At 37.1% G+C, this 17871-nt stretch overlaps 1 protein-coding gene across 1 annotated transcript; it reads left to right on the top strand.

The window, feature by feature from the left end:
• The first annotated feature begins 7314 nt into the window (after positions 1 to 7314).
• On the top strand, positions 7315 to 16705 carry LOC141642606 (phospholipase A I-like). The gene is made up of 18 exons (XM_074451450.1): positions 7315 to 8135; positions 9213 to 9360; positions 9488 to 9566; positions 9678 to 9831; positions 9921 to 10130; positions 10655 to 10900; positions 11212 to 11374; positions 11450 to 11710; positions 11802 to 11923; positions 12035 to 12196; positions 12341 to 12533; positions 12632 to 12768; positions 13055 to 13193; positions 13327 to 13527; positions 13898 to 14369; positions 14981 to 15191; positions 15282 to 15371; positions 15947 to 16705. The coding sequence occupies exons 1-18, from the start codon at positions 7590 to 7592 to the stop codon at positions 16391 to 16393; spliced, it is 3981 nt and encodes a 1326-aa protein (XP_074307551.1). The 5' UTR covers positions 7315 to 7589; the 3' UTR covers positions 16394 to 16705.
• Positions 16706 to 17871: the final 1166 nt, after the last annotated feature.

Here is a 17871-nt window from a genome sequence, read left to right as displayed (position 1 = left end):
TGTTTTGCATTTAACAAATTATTATTCATAATCGGAGAAGTTTGATTATTCTAAGAGGGAGGAATTGAGAGAATTAAGATTGGAGTTTTTTTTTGTATTAGGGGTATACAAATGGAAAATTATACGCAAAAAGTACCGAGATGAGTAAAATTTGTACTGCGAAAATAAATTACGTTAAAATAATGCTCAAAAATAGAGTATTTGTCGTTTTGGGTTGGTTTTGAAAATATTTGACAAAATAGTGTTCACGTAGGCTCGGGTTTTCAAAACCTGGAACACGGAACAAACACGCCATTACTAATGGCGTGTTTATAGTAAGTAGAAAAAAAAAACTTCTATAAAATGGACTAAAAGAAACACACCGTTGGGCATGACGGGTTTTCGGGAGGAAACACGCCACTCCTAATGGCGTGTCTATGTATAATTTTTTTTTTAAGTTCATGGGAGTCTGTGAGTTGGGAAAAAATTGCAAAGACACGTCACTGCTAATGGCGTGTTTCCTTCATAAAACACACAATTGGTAAGGCGAAATGACCATATTGGTAAAAAAAAGTGGCAAGTATGTGACATATTTTTTTTTGGGTTCTTAAGTATGTGACGTGACATATTAGTAAAAAAACTACACATGCGACAATTTGGTAAAAAAAGTGAAGTGTAAATGCCAGATTGGTAAAAAAAAATGTATCGCGAGTAATTTCGCTTATTGTCGATTTTTTTTACACGCTTCGGTTTTACCAATGTGAAAACGGGTAATTTTAAAACTTATTACGTGTTTAACAAGGAAATCGCAAGTACGATAATTCATAATTACCACTAGGGGAGATAATGAGACGAGCCAAGCAGAGTCGAGTCAGGGCTCAGACTTGCTCGACTTTTACTCATGAAACAAAACTCGGGCTCGAGCCGTTCTTGAGCTTATCCGAGCTTGAAAAACTTGAGCTCGTTATCATACTCGCGAGCTTTTGCCCGAGCTGGAGCTTTCGAGATCATTTTTTTGACAGAAGCCTATATATAATTGTGAATTTATGTTTTTTTATTTGTTCGTTTAAATAACTGGATTCGAAGATTATATATAAAAAAATTTGAGTAAATCAATGAAAACATTTGATATGGTTATACAAAGATATAACCATGATAAATATTTTTGAAAATTAAGATCAAAATGTTATTTTATCACACACGTTCGACTAGAGATGCCAATCGGGTCAGTGATATAGTTATACAAAGATGTAACCATGATAAAGACCTCACTCGATAATGACCTTACCGAACTCGATTGTACGCTCAAGAGTCGGGTGACTCGATATGACCCAAATCTGATAGGACTCGACCCGACTTTACCCGTCCCAAACCCGACTCAACTGACTCGATTTGCGCCTTTTTTGTGATTAGTTAATTCTATGTGATTAGTTTTCTATTTCAACTTTTTTGTTTTATATCAAAATACAATGGAGTGAAATATTAAATATTAATGAGTTGCAAATTTAATAAGTATAAATAATACACTGAAAAAAATAAAAACTCTATATATCGCGAATTGCATGCGCGGATATGTAATAATTTATAAATCAAAATATTAAATATGACATGATACAAAGTTATAAATCGTTGTAATTTTTTTCAATAAATATTTTTATAACTTCATAAAAGTGCTATTTAATAGGAATATTTATAATAGTTGGGCCTCAACCATCACCTTAAGGTTTTAGTTAAGTTGGTTCATCTATCATGGTATCAGAGCCAGCGTGATTCTCATTGATAGTGTATGAAAACCTTAGTATAAATGTCGTCTTTTCACCCAATTTGTTCTTATAACTCGCAAGCAATAAGAACAAATTAGAAAACTCTTGTATTAATTCTCCAATTGATTGATTAAAATTGATTAAGGCTGAGCAAAATTATACGATATGGTTTTATTATACGTATCTGATACGGTATACGAATTTAATTATACGGATTTCAAGATATCCGATACGAATTTTCGGATATCCGATATGGTTCTTTAAAAACTGTATCGGATAAGGATCGGCAAAATATGAAACCGGATACACGGTATCCGATACGGTTGCCTTTTTTCTAGATTAAAATATTAAAATATATACATAAATCACAAAATATCTAATATGTTGATGATTAAACCTTATTAGTATTAAACTTTATAAGTTATTTATTCTTATAACTTTTTAACACACTTTTAGGTTACTAAAAAAAACCAACAATCACACATAGAAAAGAAAACAAAATATATTAAATTACATAAGTGAAGCTGAAAACAGGATACCGGATATACGGAAAAACCGGATATACGGTTTTCGTATATACGGAAAACCTATATCGGATAAGGATACTAAAAAAGGAGATTTAAAAAACCGGATATCCGATACGTTTTCAAAACCGTACCGGATATCCGGTTTTGCTCACCCCTAAAACTTATTACAAAACCTCGTATTTATACTAAAATAGAATGACCTAAGACTGCTAAAAACAATAATAAACTTTCCTAAACTAATTAGGACATAAAAACTACTCTATCTTGAATTAGGAAACTAAGCTTTCCTAAATAAATTAGGAAAGTATTACAATAACTAGACTTAGAAAAATATAAGATAATCCTATTTACAGTCAAAGTCTTAATTATTACCTAAATATAATTAAACTAGGATATGACTCCTCATGGAAGAAGTCTCGACGTCTCTTCCTTGGGCGTCAAGTAAACATGTGAACAATGCTAGAGTGTATTCAACAGTCCCGGTGTATGCTAATTGGCCTGTCTTCGGTTCTGACTAATATCTTCCCAAATTACTACGTTTACTTCTCTTGAATCAATCTTAATCCCTTTAATCATCTTTGAAATATCTCGACTTATCAAAAACTCATTATCTCCTAATGCTCCTACATCATTCTCCCTTTCTTTGAAAAAATTTGCCCTCAAATTTTGAAGATCTTTGATGCCACCCGGATTAAAAACAATCCTTAAGAATTTAGATACGAATGAAATTAATATCAAACTTGAATGTTGAAGAGTTAAGAACGATAAACCCCTAAGAGGGGAGGGGGTGAATAAGGTGTACATTTTAAAAAATTTCTCCATTACATGGTTAGAGACTAAAACAAATAAGAGCTATTAAGTACAAACTTGAGGAATTTAATGGATTGTAAGTTCACAAGAGGTACAACAGGTTTATGCAACAGTATGAGTGACTGTTGCCCAACACTGACAACGAGATTGATGAATAAAAGTAGAACGATAAGAGAACGTAAAATTAAATAAACAAACAAGACGATGAATAAAAATTGGTTCAAATCCTACTCCGGAGCCTACGTCCAACCGTTATTTTATTGCTTGTTTAGAAATTTACTAATCTATTACAATGAAAATAACTCGCTAACCTACTCTGGTTGCAATTTCTTGAAGCTACTCCGCTTCAAGACTTTACCTTGCTCATAGCTACTCCGCTTCAAGACTTAAGTTCTATCTCAACGGTTTACAGAGTCAGAATCTCAGTGGTTCACTTAAGAAGATGTAGATTACAATTAAGACCTAAATACGAGAATCATGGAACAAACTCATTATGTCACAGTGCATGCAGTGAACTGATACATGAAGACATTTTAGCACTTTTGAAAACAATTTAAAACTTTAAGACTTAAAAACGTTTTTGCAAATACTAAAGAAAAACAGAAGTTTTTGACTCAGAAATGCTTTGCAAAGATTACTCAATAAAATGCTCTTCAAAGTCTTGGAAATAAATGAGAAATGAGGGGCTATTTATAGAGTAAGAAGTGTGTAAATGAGGAGTCTTAAAGTACTTCTTTACTCTATAATTAAAAGGTTATAAGATGTATTCTCATTTGACAATGTTTAATAGGACAGTGAATTTGTAAGCTCAAGAAAAGATTTCAGCAACTCTCAAAAGATTTGATAATAAAGTAAAACACAAAGTTCCTTAAGTTAAGGAAGACAGGGTTCCCTTCTTTAAGGAAAAGTATGTGTACTTTCTCTGAGCCCAAAATAGCTTAGATGTTTTCATATGATAAAGTGTGTTTCTCTCACAATTTTGCTTAAAAAATTTCTGAAATGAAAATTGTAAACATTTGTAAGCTTGAAAATTTTCTTTGAAAAATTATCTCCACCGTTGTATTAGAAATAACAGTGCATTGCACTGTTGCATGGTTTCGTAGTCACTTGACAAATTGAGTATGTTACACTGCCTCGTTTACAACATTTGACTTAGGCTAGGGATATTCTTCGTCTTGATCATTCTTGCACCATCTTGATGAGTAATTGTAAGCTTCAAATGCTATTAACAATAACTAAGAAGCAAACCATTAAATGACAATGAAACTTAGCATCATCAACCAAGTGTGGTCTAACAAATTCCCCCTTTGATGACAACAAGTTTTAAAATGTGTGATGTTCCCCCTTAGCCCATGATTAGTCGGTCTTTAAGCATTCAACATAAAATATATAAAACATGATCAAGGAATGAAAGGGTCAAATTACTTAGCCTAAGTAAAACATATAATCATGGTAGCAAAACATATTACGGTGAACGCAAGCCTAAGAGTTAAAGGGTCACACATAAAACATAATTATACTACTTCCCTCTCTTGACATCATCAAGGAAGGACAAACATAGTGACGGACACAATTTGACATTACTTTAACAACAACAACAAGGTTAGGTTCAACAAATAAAATAAGTACAGTTTGCAAAAGAGTTTGAAGAACATTAAGCCAAAAAGGGTTAAGATTATGGATAATGGGTTAGGGTAATGGATAAGTGGGCTAGAAATGGGATTAATCAGGCATCATCAATATCCTCATGACTTTCTCCCTCAAATGTTTGCATATGCTCCAAGAATTGTCCATTGAAAGTTCAAAATTTCCCAAGTTCATTATGAGACTTCATGGTATCACTAGCCAATTGATAAAGCACAAGATGCAACATTCACCTTGATTGTGGTAGAGATCTTTTTTCCTTCAGCACATTTTTTTTTACCTTGAACCTGATTTCTTTGTTTGGAACAAGCTTGATATAAGAATGGGCTTGTCATCTTGATGAGTAATTGTAAGTTTCAAATGCTATTAATTAATAATAACTAAGAAGCAAACCATTAAATGACAATGAAACTTGGCATCATCAACCAAGTGTGTTCTAACAAATGCGTTCTCGAAGTCTTTTTCAACTCGTCCTCTTCAGTATAATTACTAAATTTGCTATCATGACGCACTAAATCTTAACTTCTTTCTTAGTTCTTCCTTCGTGCCTCTGCGAACGACCTTTCAACCTTCCCTTATTATGTCTTCCACCTCACCACCCTCCATGCACTAAGCTTGAAAGTTTGACATTCAGAACAGAAATATTATCTTTGGCATCCACATGAATTAAATTCAACAAGAAACAAGAATTCCCACCACATAGCTTCATGTCAATGTATTTATCAATTGGTGCTTAATACAGTTCCTTAATCTGAAAATCCAAATTAATTTTATTGTTCAAAAACTCCCGATCCAAGATTGGCATAAGATTAAGATCATCTTGATTTGCATCCTCACAACTTGTATTGTCACTTTCTTTCACGTAGGGTTTATCACCAACTTCTTCGGTTTCTTCGTCAAAAATAATTGGTACGTTAGGATCAAATAACGAAGTACCTTCTATATGGGGTTCCTCCTCAAAAGAAAATAAGTCATCTTCAATCACTTCTTCTTCGTGATTACCTTGAACTAATGGTTTAACAATATAGGTGACAATCCCGTTTTCTTCTTCTGGTTTATCATTCGGAATCGAACAACCTTCTGGAATGTGAACAAAATCAGACATCATCTTTCCCACGTTTTCTACATGTTTCTCATCTTCTTTATGATCAAGAACAAAAGCCTCAATCTTTTCCTCTTCTTTCTTTGTTTCACAAGATAGAATAAGTGAACTTTCCAACTTCTCTAAATTGTAGGAAATACGATCAATTCCCCTTTGTAATTCCTTCAATAAGAATTCCTGCTCAAATTCCCCGAACTTCTTCAATGCACGTTTGAAATCCCTTTGAGACATGATTACGAACACCGAAGACAAATTTGTTAAGTAACAAATTACAACTCAACTCTAATAACCAAATTGGTATAAAATAACCACGAGATTTATTGTTTCATTCTTGCAAGAGTGAGATAATTACCATTCTTCCTTGCGAGGTTGAGTGTAAGTCGTGATTTGAGTCGAGTTTCTTGCGAAGGAGGAGAGAAACTCACGTCATATCCTTTTATTTTAGTGCAACTTAAACATAAAAACATAAAATTTTTCGCTGCGATTCTATTAACTAAAACTTTCAGACGTTAAGTAGAACAATTCAACGTACTATTCAATCTTACTGTTCAATCTTAGTCCGAGTAGTTTTATGTCAAGAATCAAATTATTCAATTATAATGATTGTTAGTTTTCATGTTGATCAAGTAATGATTTTAGTCTAATTAATTATACATGAATTCTATCAAATTAGGGATTTAACTAATTAGTGTTAATGAAACTAGGATTTATAAGGGTTAATGAAAATTAGGAACATGAGAAGGGTGGTTGGGGCAGAGTTCGGGCATCGAAAGGTTGTATGTGGTGGCCAGCGTCAAAAGGCGAGGGAGAGGGACAACGTTCAAGAGGCAAGGGTGGGTTAGGGTTGCCGGCGTGTGGTTGCCACGTTCAGGAGCGAGGCTGTAATGTTAGTGCGGTACAGAGGCATAGTTTGAGGTCCTGGGGTCGTTCGGATGGTGCAGCAATTCTGAGGTAAGCCGACATGGCTGTGGTGCGACATTGTTGGGTGGGTGGTAGAGGGTGGTGGTGGCGGCATGTGGTGGTTGGGTGAGTGAGTAATTTGAGAGGTTTAGATTAAAAAGGTATATTTATATAAATGCTAAAGGTATAATGATTTTTTTTGTCCATGATTAAGTAAATCATATTCATGAAAAATATGACCCTTTTACAAAAGGCCGGGTAAGTAACAAATACACTCCAAACGTTTACACCTATGTGTAATTTGACACCAAATGTTTTACAACGTGTAAGTTGGGCCCATAAGTTTGATATAATGTACAATAAAATCCAATTAACTATTTTCCGATCCAATGCTCACTGGAAAAGGAGCGTAGTACTAGTAATACCCATTTACTTATTATATGAATCTTGTATTTTAATGAAATGGGGCAAACACTTTAATTCGGAGGGAAAGAGTAATTTTTTGTAACATGTAAGTAAAGATATGAACAAAACAAAACGTACATTAATATATCTTCATAAAACAAACGTAAAGAATTAAATGGAAATCACAACTCACTAAACAAAAGGAGCGTAGTACTAATAATACCAGTCAGCTGTAAGCTCTAACTTTCAAGTTGTTTCAAGTTTCAACAACTCGAATACACTTCAGTTGAAAAGTAGACTTATCAAACATACTAAAGCTGATTACACAATCTCTCATTCAAACAATCACTCAATTTGATTCTTTCTTTCATCTCATCAATCAGTTGATCAAATCATATCCCTAATTATATAGTTTTGATCAAATTTCAAATCAACAATTGATTTGAAACTTGATCGACAATGTCGTGGGGATTAGGCTGGAAACGCCCCTCCGAAGTCTTCAATTTGACGCTACACTTCGGCGACGATTCACCGGCGTACGGCGGTATAAATGGCGACGCCGGCGGTGAACGAAACGTTTCGATGGAGTGGACTGCCGGAGACGACGAGGATCAGGTGGCGCTACGTCTCCAGTCTAAGTTCATGGTTGCCGTGCCGCCGCCGGAAGACGCCGTCGTCGTCAAGCTTACTTCAGTGTCGAAATTAGACAATAACGGTGGTGAAGATCATAATGTTGGTGGAAATCATGAAAATGGTGAAGAAGAAAAAGAGGTGGGGGTCAAGGTGGAGATGAAGGTGGTGAAGAGGAGGGATCCACTGAGGGTAATTACGATGTCGAAAGCGGGTGGTTCGGGACAGCAGAGTGAGGGAATAGGGGTGTTGACGAGGTTGTTGAGGTCTAAGGTAGGGGGTAGTAATGGTGGTGGAGTTGGGGATGTGGGTTTGTCTTTTAAGCAGCATTGGGATACTGTTACTGTGCTTAGTCTTTGTGGTTGTGCTATTTCTGTGAGTTTATTACTGTAATCCCTATGTGTTATAAATTTGTCAATTGTTTACATTTTTGTTTGAAATTTTTTTGCATTAATTAGTTGATTGGAAGTTGTCACGCAATTTGCGGGAGCCATTAAGGCACTCGGGTTAGTCGGGTAATGTTGCTCTTGTAGTTAGTTGATTGACTTGATTTGATTATTTGTGTGTTGGTTTTGAATAGATTGGATTGTGTCAGTATGCTGCTAGTAATCAAGTCCGGCTTCGAGTTTTGAATAGGAATTTCATGTCTTTGGAATGAAATGAAGTACCGGAAAGTTGATTATTTTGCATTATTGATTATGTCAGTATGTTGCTAGTAATAGAGTCTGGCTGCAAGTTTTGGATAGGAATTTCCAGGTCGTTGGAATGAAATGGAAGTACCAGAAAGTTGTGGGGGTTAGCAGGTTGGAGTGTCAGACACACGAAACAAAGTTTTAGTTAAGTTTAGTTTCCGTGTTGAAGTAACATAGGCTAATATTACTCTATGTATTTTGTCAAATTGAACCTTTTATATGCTTTACTTTCTGGCAATTGGTCCTTGAATATTTTAGTAGACGTTAATGGACATGCTTTGTCTTTAGTTTGAAGTTCGGCTGTGGACTCTTTTTAAGAGTTCTTTCTCGTCATTTGATTACTCTATGAGATAGAGTTGAAGTGGAGTTAATGTAAACTTTCGACCCATATCCTTAATAGTTGAAAGTAACATAAGGTATAAGCTGTGTAATCAGTCAGTGGCTGTATGTCGAATTTCTGCTGCTGATACCCAGCTACTGGAAATCTGGAATGATTGGAACTATGTTTGTGACTTTTGATAGAGTGCTTTGTTGGCAAATGGTGCCCCTTTTTACCTTCGGGCTTCGGTTTTATTGGTAGTATAGTAGTATGTACTCCCGTAAATATTATTCGTAGACACCATAAATATAAATAGAAATTTCGTGCCGGCTTTAGATCATATTTTCTACTGAATGGTGCTATGTGATCTTACTTCTCCTTCCATACAAGAATTCTTTAGATTTTGACATTATTTTATTAATATTTTTGAGCAACTAATAGGTACTGCCGGTGGAAGTTACACAACTTCCGCTACTGCAGAAGCTGTATCTTAACAGCAACAAGCTCTCAGCTTTGCCCCCTGAAGTCGGTCAGCTAAGAAACCTCAAAGTTCTAAGAGTTGACGAAAACATGCTGGCTTCTGTGCCTGGTAAGTGTTTTTTTTTTTCCTTTGTAGTGATGATGTGACATTGATAAGGCTACAGTGAGAGTTAGATAATTTAGAGGTTAACTCTCTATCTTTTGCTCTTGCCTTAATTTATCAACTCTGGGGGCAGTGGAATTGGGGCAGTGTGTTGGACTGGTGGAGCTTTCACTGGAACACAACAAGCTTATCCGCCCTCTACTAGATTTCAGGTCATTTCCCTACTCGTCAGAGCATCAGTGTCTCCTTCCTGTTAAACATTTTCAATAATAAATCAAGAAATTTCTCGTTGTAACTTGTGCCTTTTTTCGGTCTAATGGCAGGGCAATGTCTGAATTACGTGTTCTTAGGTTATTTGGTAATCCACTTGAGTTCCTACCTGAAATTTTGCCTTTACATAAGCTTCGGCATCTGTCTCTTGCCAACATCAGAATCGTAGCTGATGAAAATTTGAGATCGGTGAATGTGCAAATAGAGGTACTAAATGAGCTCGCTATTCCCATATTTCCTTTCTTTCCCTTGAAGCTCTTTCCGAGTATTTACATTTTTTACCCTGATGGTTTCAGACGGAGACAACATCCTATTTTGGTGCATCTAAACACAAGCTTAGTGCCTTTTTCTCACTTATATTCCGGTTCTCTTCTTGTCATCACCCTCTACTGGCTTCTGCACTGGCAAAAATTATGGAAGACCCAGATCACCGTGTCTTTGTTGGTAAAGATGAGAACGCAGTTCGACAACTCATTAGTATGATCAGCAGTGACGACCGCCATGTGGTACGTAGTGTGTTAGGCAGTTGTCCCTTACCACTTGTTTGGGTTGAGAATTTGAGATAATAGGAGAGAAGTGGAAGGGAGGATATAAATTCCTTTATTTGATTAGCAAATAGGGTTGTTCAGAAATCGAGGGTTCCATTTGCCCTCCTTTGAGAAGATGAAAATCCCAACAAAATAAGAAAAGTTTGGAGGAAAGACTTCTTGGCTCCACCCCCCTTTCCTTCCGTCCCTTTTTATTCCTTTCATCGCCCTCCCTCCTCAAATGCTATCCACACACACCCTTAGGTTTTTTTTGGAAACATTGGTCAGAGTGGGATTGGAGGGGAGGAAAGGGAAGAGGAGTGACAATGGGGCAATTGTCATTTCCCTCCCTATGATGGAAGTGTTTTAATTTGACTTGTAGGAGGAATGATGGATCCTTCCATTTTCCTTCAATCCGATATGCTAACTAAACTAGGGAATTTGTCTCTTCTCTCCAAACCCTCCATTTAAACTACCTTTCGCTAACATGTTTTCTGTGGTAGGTAGAACAAGCATGCTCTGCCCTTTCATCTCTTGCTGCAGATGTTTCTGTTGCAATGCAAATGATGAAATGTGACATCATGAAATCAATTGAAACTGTTTTGAGATCAGCTGTCATAGAGGAGTTGATCTCTGTGCTCAAAGTGTTGGGACACCTTGCTTTTGCATCTGATGCTGTAGCCGAGCGATTGTTATCCAAGGATGTACTGCGGTCATTGAAAACACTATGTGCTCATAAGGCTCCAGAGGTAATTTTAATCTTAGTTTAATAGCACACCTCGAGTGAGTGTAAGCTCGGGACAGAGAGGCACTAACCAAAATTCCTTGAGGCACCTTTCTTCATAAACGCAGTAAAGTGACGCAAACTGCTATGCAAATTCCACACAATTTTTTTGCCCTTCTAATTCTTTTATTTGCCCTTGCATTTACGCCGTTATCCCTATGTAATATTTAGGCTTCTTCAAAATCCAAAAGCTTATTGCTGCACTTTAGTACATGACATATTATTGAAAATACAAATTATGTGCAAAAATTGAGATTCCCATGCTGTGTACTGTAGGTTCAAAGATTAGCTTTATTGGCTGTCGGAAATTTGGCTTTCTGTTTGAAGAATCGTCAGAAGCTAGTTACTTCTGAAAGTCTGCGAGAACTTCTTATGCGTTTGATGTCAGCTGTTGAGCCACGAGTCAATAAAGCTGCAGCCCGAGCATTGGCGATTCTTGGTTTGTTCTAAGGCCTATATTCTTCTGCTTTAAAATTCTTCAGTGAAGTGATTGTCTAGTTCCTCTTTTGCTCAGGAGAGAATGAGATCCTTCGGCGTGCAATCAGGGGAAGACCAGTAGCAAGGCAAGGGGTTCGGATTCTCGCTATGGATGGGGGTGGAATGAAGGGCCTGGCAACAGTGAAAATCTTAAATGAATTAGAAAAACGTTCTGGAAGACGGATACATGAGATGTTTGATCTTATATGCGGTACATCAACTGGTGGTATGCTCGCAGTGGCATTAGGGATCAAGTTAATGACAATAGAAAAGTGTGAGGAAATTTACAAGAAACTTGGTGAGTTTGGAACTGCTATGGTGGCTACCATTTCCCAGGACAAAAAACATACATGGCTTAAATCCTGCTTTCCTTTGACTTGCTTGATCAGGTAAGGTAGTGTTTGCTGAACCTGTTACAAAAGACAATGAAGTAGCAACTTGGAGGGAAAAGTTGGATCAAATATACAAAAGTTCCTCTCAGCAATTTAGAGTTGCGGTACATGGAGCTAAAGTATGTCTTTCTTTTTGGTGATCTTTCTTCTATCCTGCCCATTTATTTCCTGGTGCGATTGATTCTGGATCCATTGATGACCAGGAAATGCGATGATTTTGTTGCTTGCAGCACAGTGCTGAACAGTTTGAGAAGCTGTTACAAGAGATGTGTGCTGATGAAGATGGAACTCTTTTAATAGATTCTGCTGTGAAAAGAACACCCAAAGTTTTTGTGATGTCAACTCTCGTGAGCGTGGTTCCTGCACAGCCCTTTGTGTTTCGGAATTATCAGGTCCTTGACAAAGTCAACTTTCATATCTTATGCTTAAGTCTCAGTCCATTCTCACTGCCACTTTTTCTTCAAATGGGAGTAATTTTCTCTATTAGTATGATAATTTTTTCGTTTTTAAAGAACTGTAAAAGTGTTTGGTTTCAGTACCCTGCAGGGACTCCAGAGATGTACCTTTCACCTTCAGAAAGTTCAGCAATCAGCATGTCTGGTGGAACCACCGCCAGTGCACAACTTGGCTATAATCGTAGTGCATTTATAGGAAGTTGTAAACACCAAGTTTGGCAAGCTATACGTGCATCATCTGCCGCTCCTTACTATCTGGATGACTTTTCGGATGGTAGAATAGATTGCTTTTAGTTTTCTGTTTATTCGTTTCTCTCATAGTCTCATACTCTTATGTTTTAGCTCTTTCTCATGTTTTGCATCTCTTTTCAGATGTCAACAGATGGCAAGATGGTGCAATTGTAGCCAATAACCCAACCATTTTCGCCATAAGAGAGGCTCAACTTTTGTGGCCTGACACGAAAGTTGATTGCTTGGTTTCAGTTGGTTGTGGTTCTGTGCCAACAAAGGTTGTTTTTTAAACATGTAATGTAACTACGAAGATTTCAGTGCCATGGTATTAAATATCGGTGCGGGACTTGATCATGGAATTTTGTGTCGCCTGATCTCCATAGTTGTGCTAAAAGTGCAGCCAATACCACCTTAAAATGTGATCAAGATAATCTGACCTTGATTTCTAGGTCATGATGGGTATTCACTATCGATATTAAATACCATGAGTATTACTGCCATTGTAGTTCTATCTTTACGTAAAAGGAGAAGTTAACGGAAAGATCTTAATTGCTACCACTATAGGTCCGCAAGAGTGGCTGGCTTATTTGGGATACTGTGCCAGTATTAATTGATAGCGCATGTTCCGTAGAACGAGTTGAGGAAGCTTTAAGTACCTTGTTGCCAATGCTTCCTGATGTGAACTATTTCCGATTCAATCCTGGTCAGTATTATATAGTTTAAAACTTGATAGTTCAATGCGGATGAATTTTCTCTTTCCTTGTTTTCTAGTTATCATGATAGGATAGACGTGGAAGCTCATTGACACATAGCTCTGCCCTATACGTTTATGACAGTTGATGACCGTTGTGACATGGACCTTGATGAAACTGACCCCGCTGGCTGGTTAAGGCTGGAAACTGCTGCAGAGGAATACATCCAAAAGAACCCTGAGGCCTTCAAAAGTGTGTGTGAGAAGCTAATGCTGCCATTCCAACAAGAAGAAAGATGCTCAGACGGCGTAAAATCACATCTGTCAAGGCCAAAATCAGATAATGGTACATAATGAGTGTTAACGCTAGTTAATTGATTTTTTTTTTCAGGCATAATGCCATCCTGTACATTTAGTCTATGTTTATATAGACCAGCTTTCAAGGAACTATTTTATAATGCTACCATGCTAATGATTAATCATCTTTCACTAACGAGTACGATTAATCATTTTTCTCTATAATCACTAAACTTCTTTTAATCCGTCTTTTTTTATACGATTGGAAAATTTTGTTGGTGATACATGCATCAAAACTGCCTTGAGGTGACTCCAAAATTGTTTATTAATAATATAGCTCAAGGCCTAATATCTGCTTAAATATGTAGTCTTCTCTCTGAATGTTCTTTCTAAAGTCTATGACGTTTTTGCTTTACCAGATGAGGGGAGCCCTTCTTTGGGATGGAGGCGTAATGTACTTCTTGTAGAAGCTTCTAATAGTCCAGATTCTGGAAGAGTTGTGCATCATGCAAGGTCGCTTGAAACATTTTGTTCGCATAGTGGAATAAGATTGGACACTATGACAGGAATTTCAAGTTCTTCAAAGCCTTTCTCTGGTACCTCAACTAGCTCCCCATTCACGTCACCTATGTTCACTGGAAGTTTTCCATCTAGCCCACTTTTGTATAGTCCAGATATTGGTCAACGAGTTGGTCGAATCGAATTAGTCCCCCCTCTAAGCTTGGATGGTCCTCAACCTTCAAAATCATCCACCCCGCCTCAGATGTCTCCTTTAGGACCCAGACAGCTGTCTTTACCTGTGCAATCACTGTTTAATAAGCTGAAGAATTCACCACAAGTGGGTGTCGTCCATCTAGCGCTTCAGAGTGACACCACTGGTGCAATTTTAAGGTTGGCATTTTCATCTCTCTCCATTCTCAGGCCCTTAGTCTTGTCGGGTGCATATGTGGCCTTTTTCTTCCAGTATGTAGATTCTTACTTCAGCCTAACCTTGGTTTTGAAAAGCGTATTTTGGGCGCGCTTGAGCGCAAGGCTTGGTGAAGCACTATCTACAACGTGTTGGGTCTCCCCTACCCTAAGTGTGCCTTTAACATAAGGTGCAAAAAAACGCAACTTTCGAGGATCACTGCAGTTTCCCCATTCAACATCAGTCCTACATCGGACTGGACAGGACCTAAAAGAATTCGGTCCGGGTTCGGTCCAGTTCAAAATGCCCGGTCCGATACATTTTGTATGTGCGGACCTAAACTTGCACAGCCCTAATTATACCTGAACTTGCTCAGCCCTAATAATACCTAGCTTTTGTCATATTTTAACCCCTTGTATTAATCCAAAACTTACAGTTGTAATTTTTTATTGTTTGTTTTATTTAAAAAAAATAAATAAATTTGTTTGCAAAAGCAGTGTGCCTCATGTGCATGAGACAACACCGAACGCTTTGCGCCTCGATGCATCACACATCTTTTTTTTTTCTTTTACTAAGAGCCCAAATGTTTCTACAGTTGGCAGAATGATGTGTTTGTGGTTGCTGAACCTGGGGAGCTTGCAGATAAGTTTTTACAGAGTGTTCGGTTCAGCTTGTTATCAACGACCCGGGGTAGAAAGGAGGTGACGAAACTTAATTCTATTACGAGAATTGCTGATTTGGTGGCATACAGGCCTTATTTCCAAATTGGTTGCATTGTCCATAGGTACATAGGGCGTCAGACTCAGGTATGCCGTTTAGAGTTTTAGTCTTTCTACTTCAGTGACATTTCTTTGGAAACTTTTAGAGTCATTCTGGTAAGTTGTTTTATTCTGAAGGTTATGGAAGATGATTGTGAAATAGGGGCCTATATGTTTAGGAGAACAGTCCCTTCAATGCACCTACAGGCGGAAGATATTCGCTGGATGGTATGTAATTTGGTAAATTATGTTGGAAAATTTCTACTTTGAATTTTTTTTTTTTTTTTTTATATTTTTGTATTAATCTAATTCCATTTTGGTTCCTTGGGATTCACCAATTTATTTAACCAATTCCACTTTGTTTCCCTGAGGTTTCACTAATTTATTTAACTTAGTGGCTGAAGTTTTGTATTGTTTTCCACTTTGGTGACCCAAAATTTCCAAAATATCTTCCAATTTACAAATGTTTTAAGCATCCTAAGTTAATTTGAAATTTTATACTCCCTCCACACACCTATTTTCACCCCATTTCATTAAAATATACCTCACATATAATAGAGAAATGGGGTGAAAACTTATGTGTGGAGGGAGTATGAAATTTCACTATAATATTTCATTTGATGGTGTTTTTTTGGATTTCATTATCCTTAAAAACTTCCAAGAACATTAATGAAATTTGACTATAATATACCCTAGGTCACTAAAATGAAATTTCCAAGCCACAAGGGACTATTAATTTTTGCATGCTTGATTCCTTAAATTTATCGTCCCTCTTAATGTATTATGCCTATCTTTGCATCAAGGTCGGAGCCTGGAGGGACCGAATTGTATTGTGCACTGGAAGATACGGGTTGGTTAAGGCATTTATTAAGGCCTTTCTAGACTCTGGTGCCAAAGCCGTTATATGCCCATCTATTGAACCTCCAGAAATGCAGCCATCAACATTCCATGGATACGGTGATTTTAGTGTCTTAGAGAATGGTAAATTTGAACTTGGAGAGGAAGAAGCCGACGATGAAGAAGCAGAGCCAGCTAGTCCTATTAGTGACTGGGAAGATAGTGACCTGGAGAAAACTTCGGAATCATCAAAGGGTTTCTGGGACCACGAAGAGGACGAATTATCCCGTTTTGTCTGTGATTTTTACGAGTCATTGTTCCATGAAGGAGCAAGTGTGCATTCTGCATTGCAAACTGCTTTGTCCTCGCATAAGAAGCTCAGGTATGCATGCCATCTTCCAAATATGCCTTAATTAGTTGAAATACAACTGTTTAGTGGGACTGATTTGAGTTCTACTGTTGCCCAAAAAAAAAAAAAGAAGATTTGAGCTCTACCCTCTGAAGGGGTAAAAAAAGCAATATAGTGATACTGTGATGTAACTAGCTGGGAACTAGAGTAATTATGTCGATATTAGAACGCCCATTTCTTGTAAGCATACATGTGTATATTTCTGTCATACTGTAACCGAGGAAATGTGTGATGCTGAGTGTAAAATTCTTCACTCTTTGTATCGTTAATGAGATTTTGAGTTATATTATATTTTCTAAAATCTCAGTTTGGGACCTGTCTTAGTATCAGTCGCCGTTTCAGGGATGAACACATTTTAAATACATATTTGAGTCGACGGGTATATCATTGTATGCCTTGTATATCTTAAAATATACACAATGAATTGTAATGCAACACCATTAAATACTGAAAAGAATTGTAGAAGGAAAGATGAAAAAGCAAGGACTGTAACTGGTGAGCATGCATTTTAGAGTTTTCTGGGAGCACAAAACTAATAAAAATAAAAAAAGAAAGAAAAAACTTGGAATGAAATGATTTGAAGCACCATCAATTGTAGATATGATGCTAATTAATAATGTGGTTTCACTTGATGACTTCCATTTTAAACTACCTAACCTTACATTCCCAGTTCCCACTCTTGATATTGGACATTAGGCCTAATAATTTTATAGAGAGAAAGTATGCTCCTACTTTTTAAGGCCCCTCTTATAAGGAATGATCATGCTTCTTTGCTTTTACTATAGTAATCCACATATACATCCTTAATCATTGATTTGACGTTTTACCTTTTAAAGGTTAGACCGGTATAATCACGTTTGTGTTTCTAGCTATCTTCTAATCTTATGCTACCCTAGTCTCACCTGCATGTGTCTGATACGGGTGCGTGTTGAATCGTTGGACACAATTAGGTTTGTGTAGAATAATTATACATTTTGATTGAGATAATTGTCTATGTGTCGTCTCCCGTCGTGTGATAAGAGTAGAGTTGGCAAAAACTGACCCGACCTGACCCGATAGAACCCGAAATTGGGTGAAACGACCCGACCCGAACCGATAACTGTTAACATCGTTATTTTTCCCAACCCAAACCCGACTTGAACCGACCCGCCCCGCGCCCCGCTATGGACTCAACCCGATAATGAATTAGCTTAATAATGATGTAAATAAGACTAAATTGACATTCATCTTGATTGTTTTCAACGCTACAATTAATACATCTACACATTGTTTAAACATAAAATTACTCATCAATAACTAAATATATAAGATAAAACATAAGTAACCTGACCTAACCTGATGATGACCCGTAACCAACCCGAACTGTCATTGACCCGACAAAACCCGAACCCGTTTTGACTCGACCTGCTTTGACCCGACCCGTAACCGACTTGAGTGACCCGATCGCCACCCCTACATAAGTGTGTGTTCTCGTAAAGGACA

This window comes from Silene latifolia, chromosome 2 (genome assembly GCF_048544455.1).
Source record: "Silene latifolia isolate original U9 population chromosome 2, ASM4854445v1, whole genome shotgun sequence".
Lineage (NCBI taxonomy): Eukaryota > Viridiplantae > Streptophyta > Magnoliopsida > Caryophyllales > Caryophyllaceae > Silene > Silene latifolia.
Note: the sequence above shows the minus strand (reverse complement) of the source record. Positions and strands in the feature narration are given on the sequence as shown.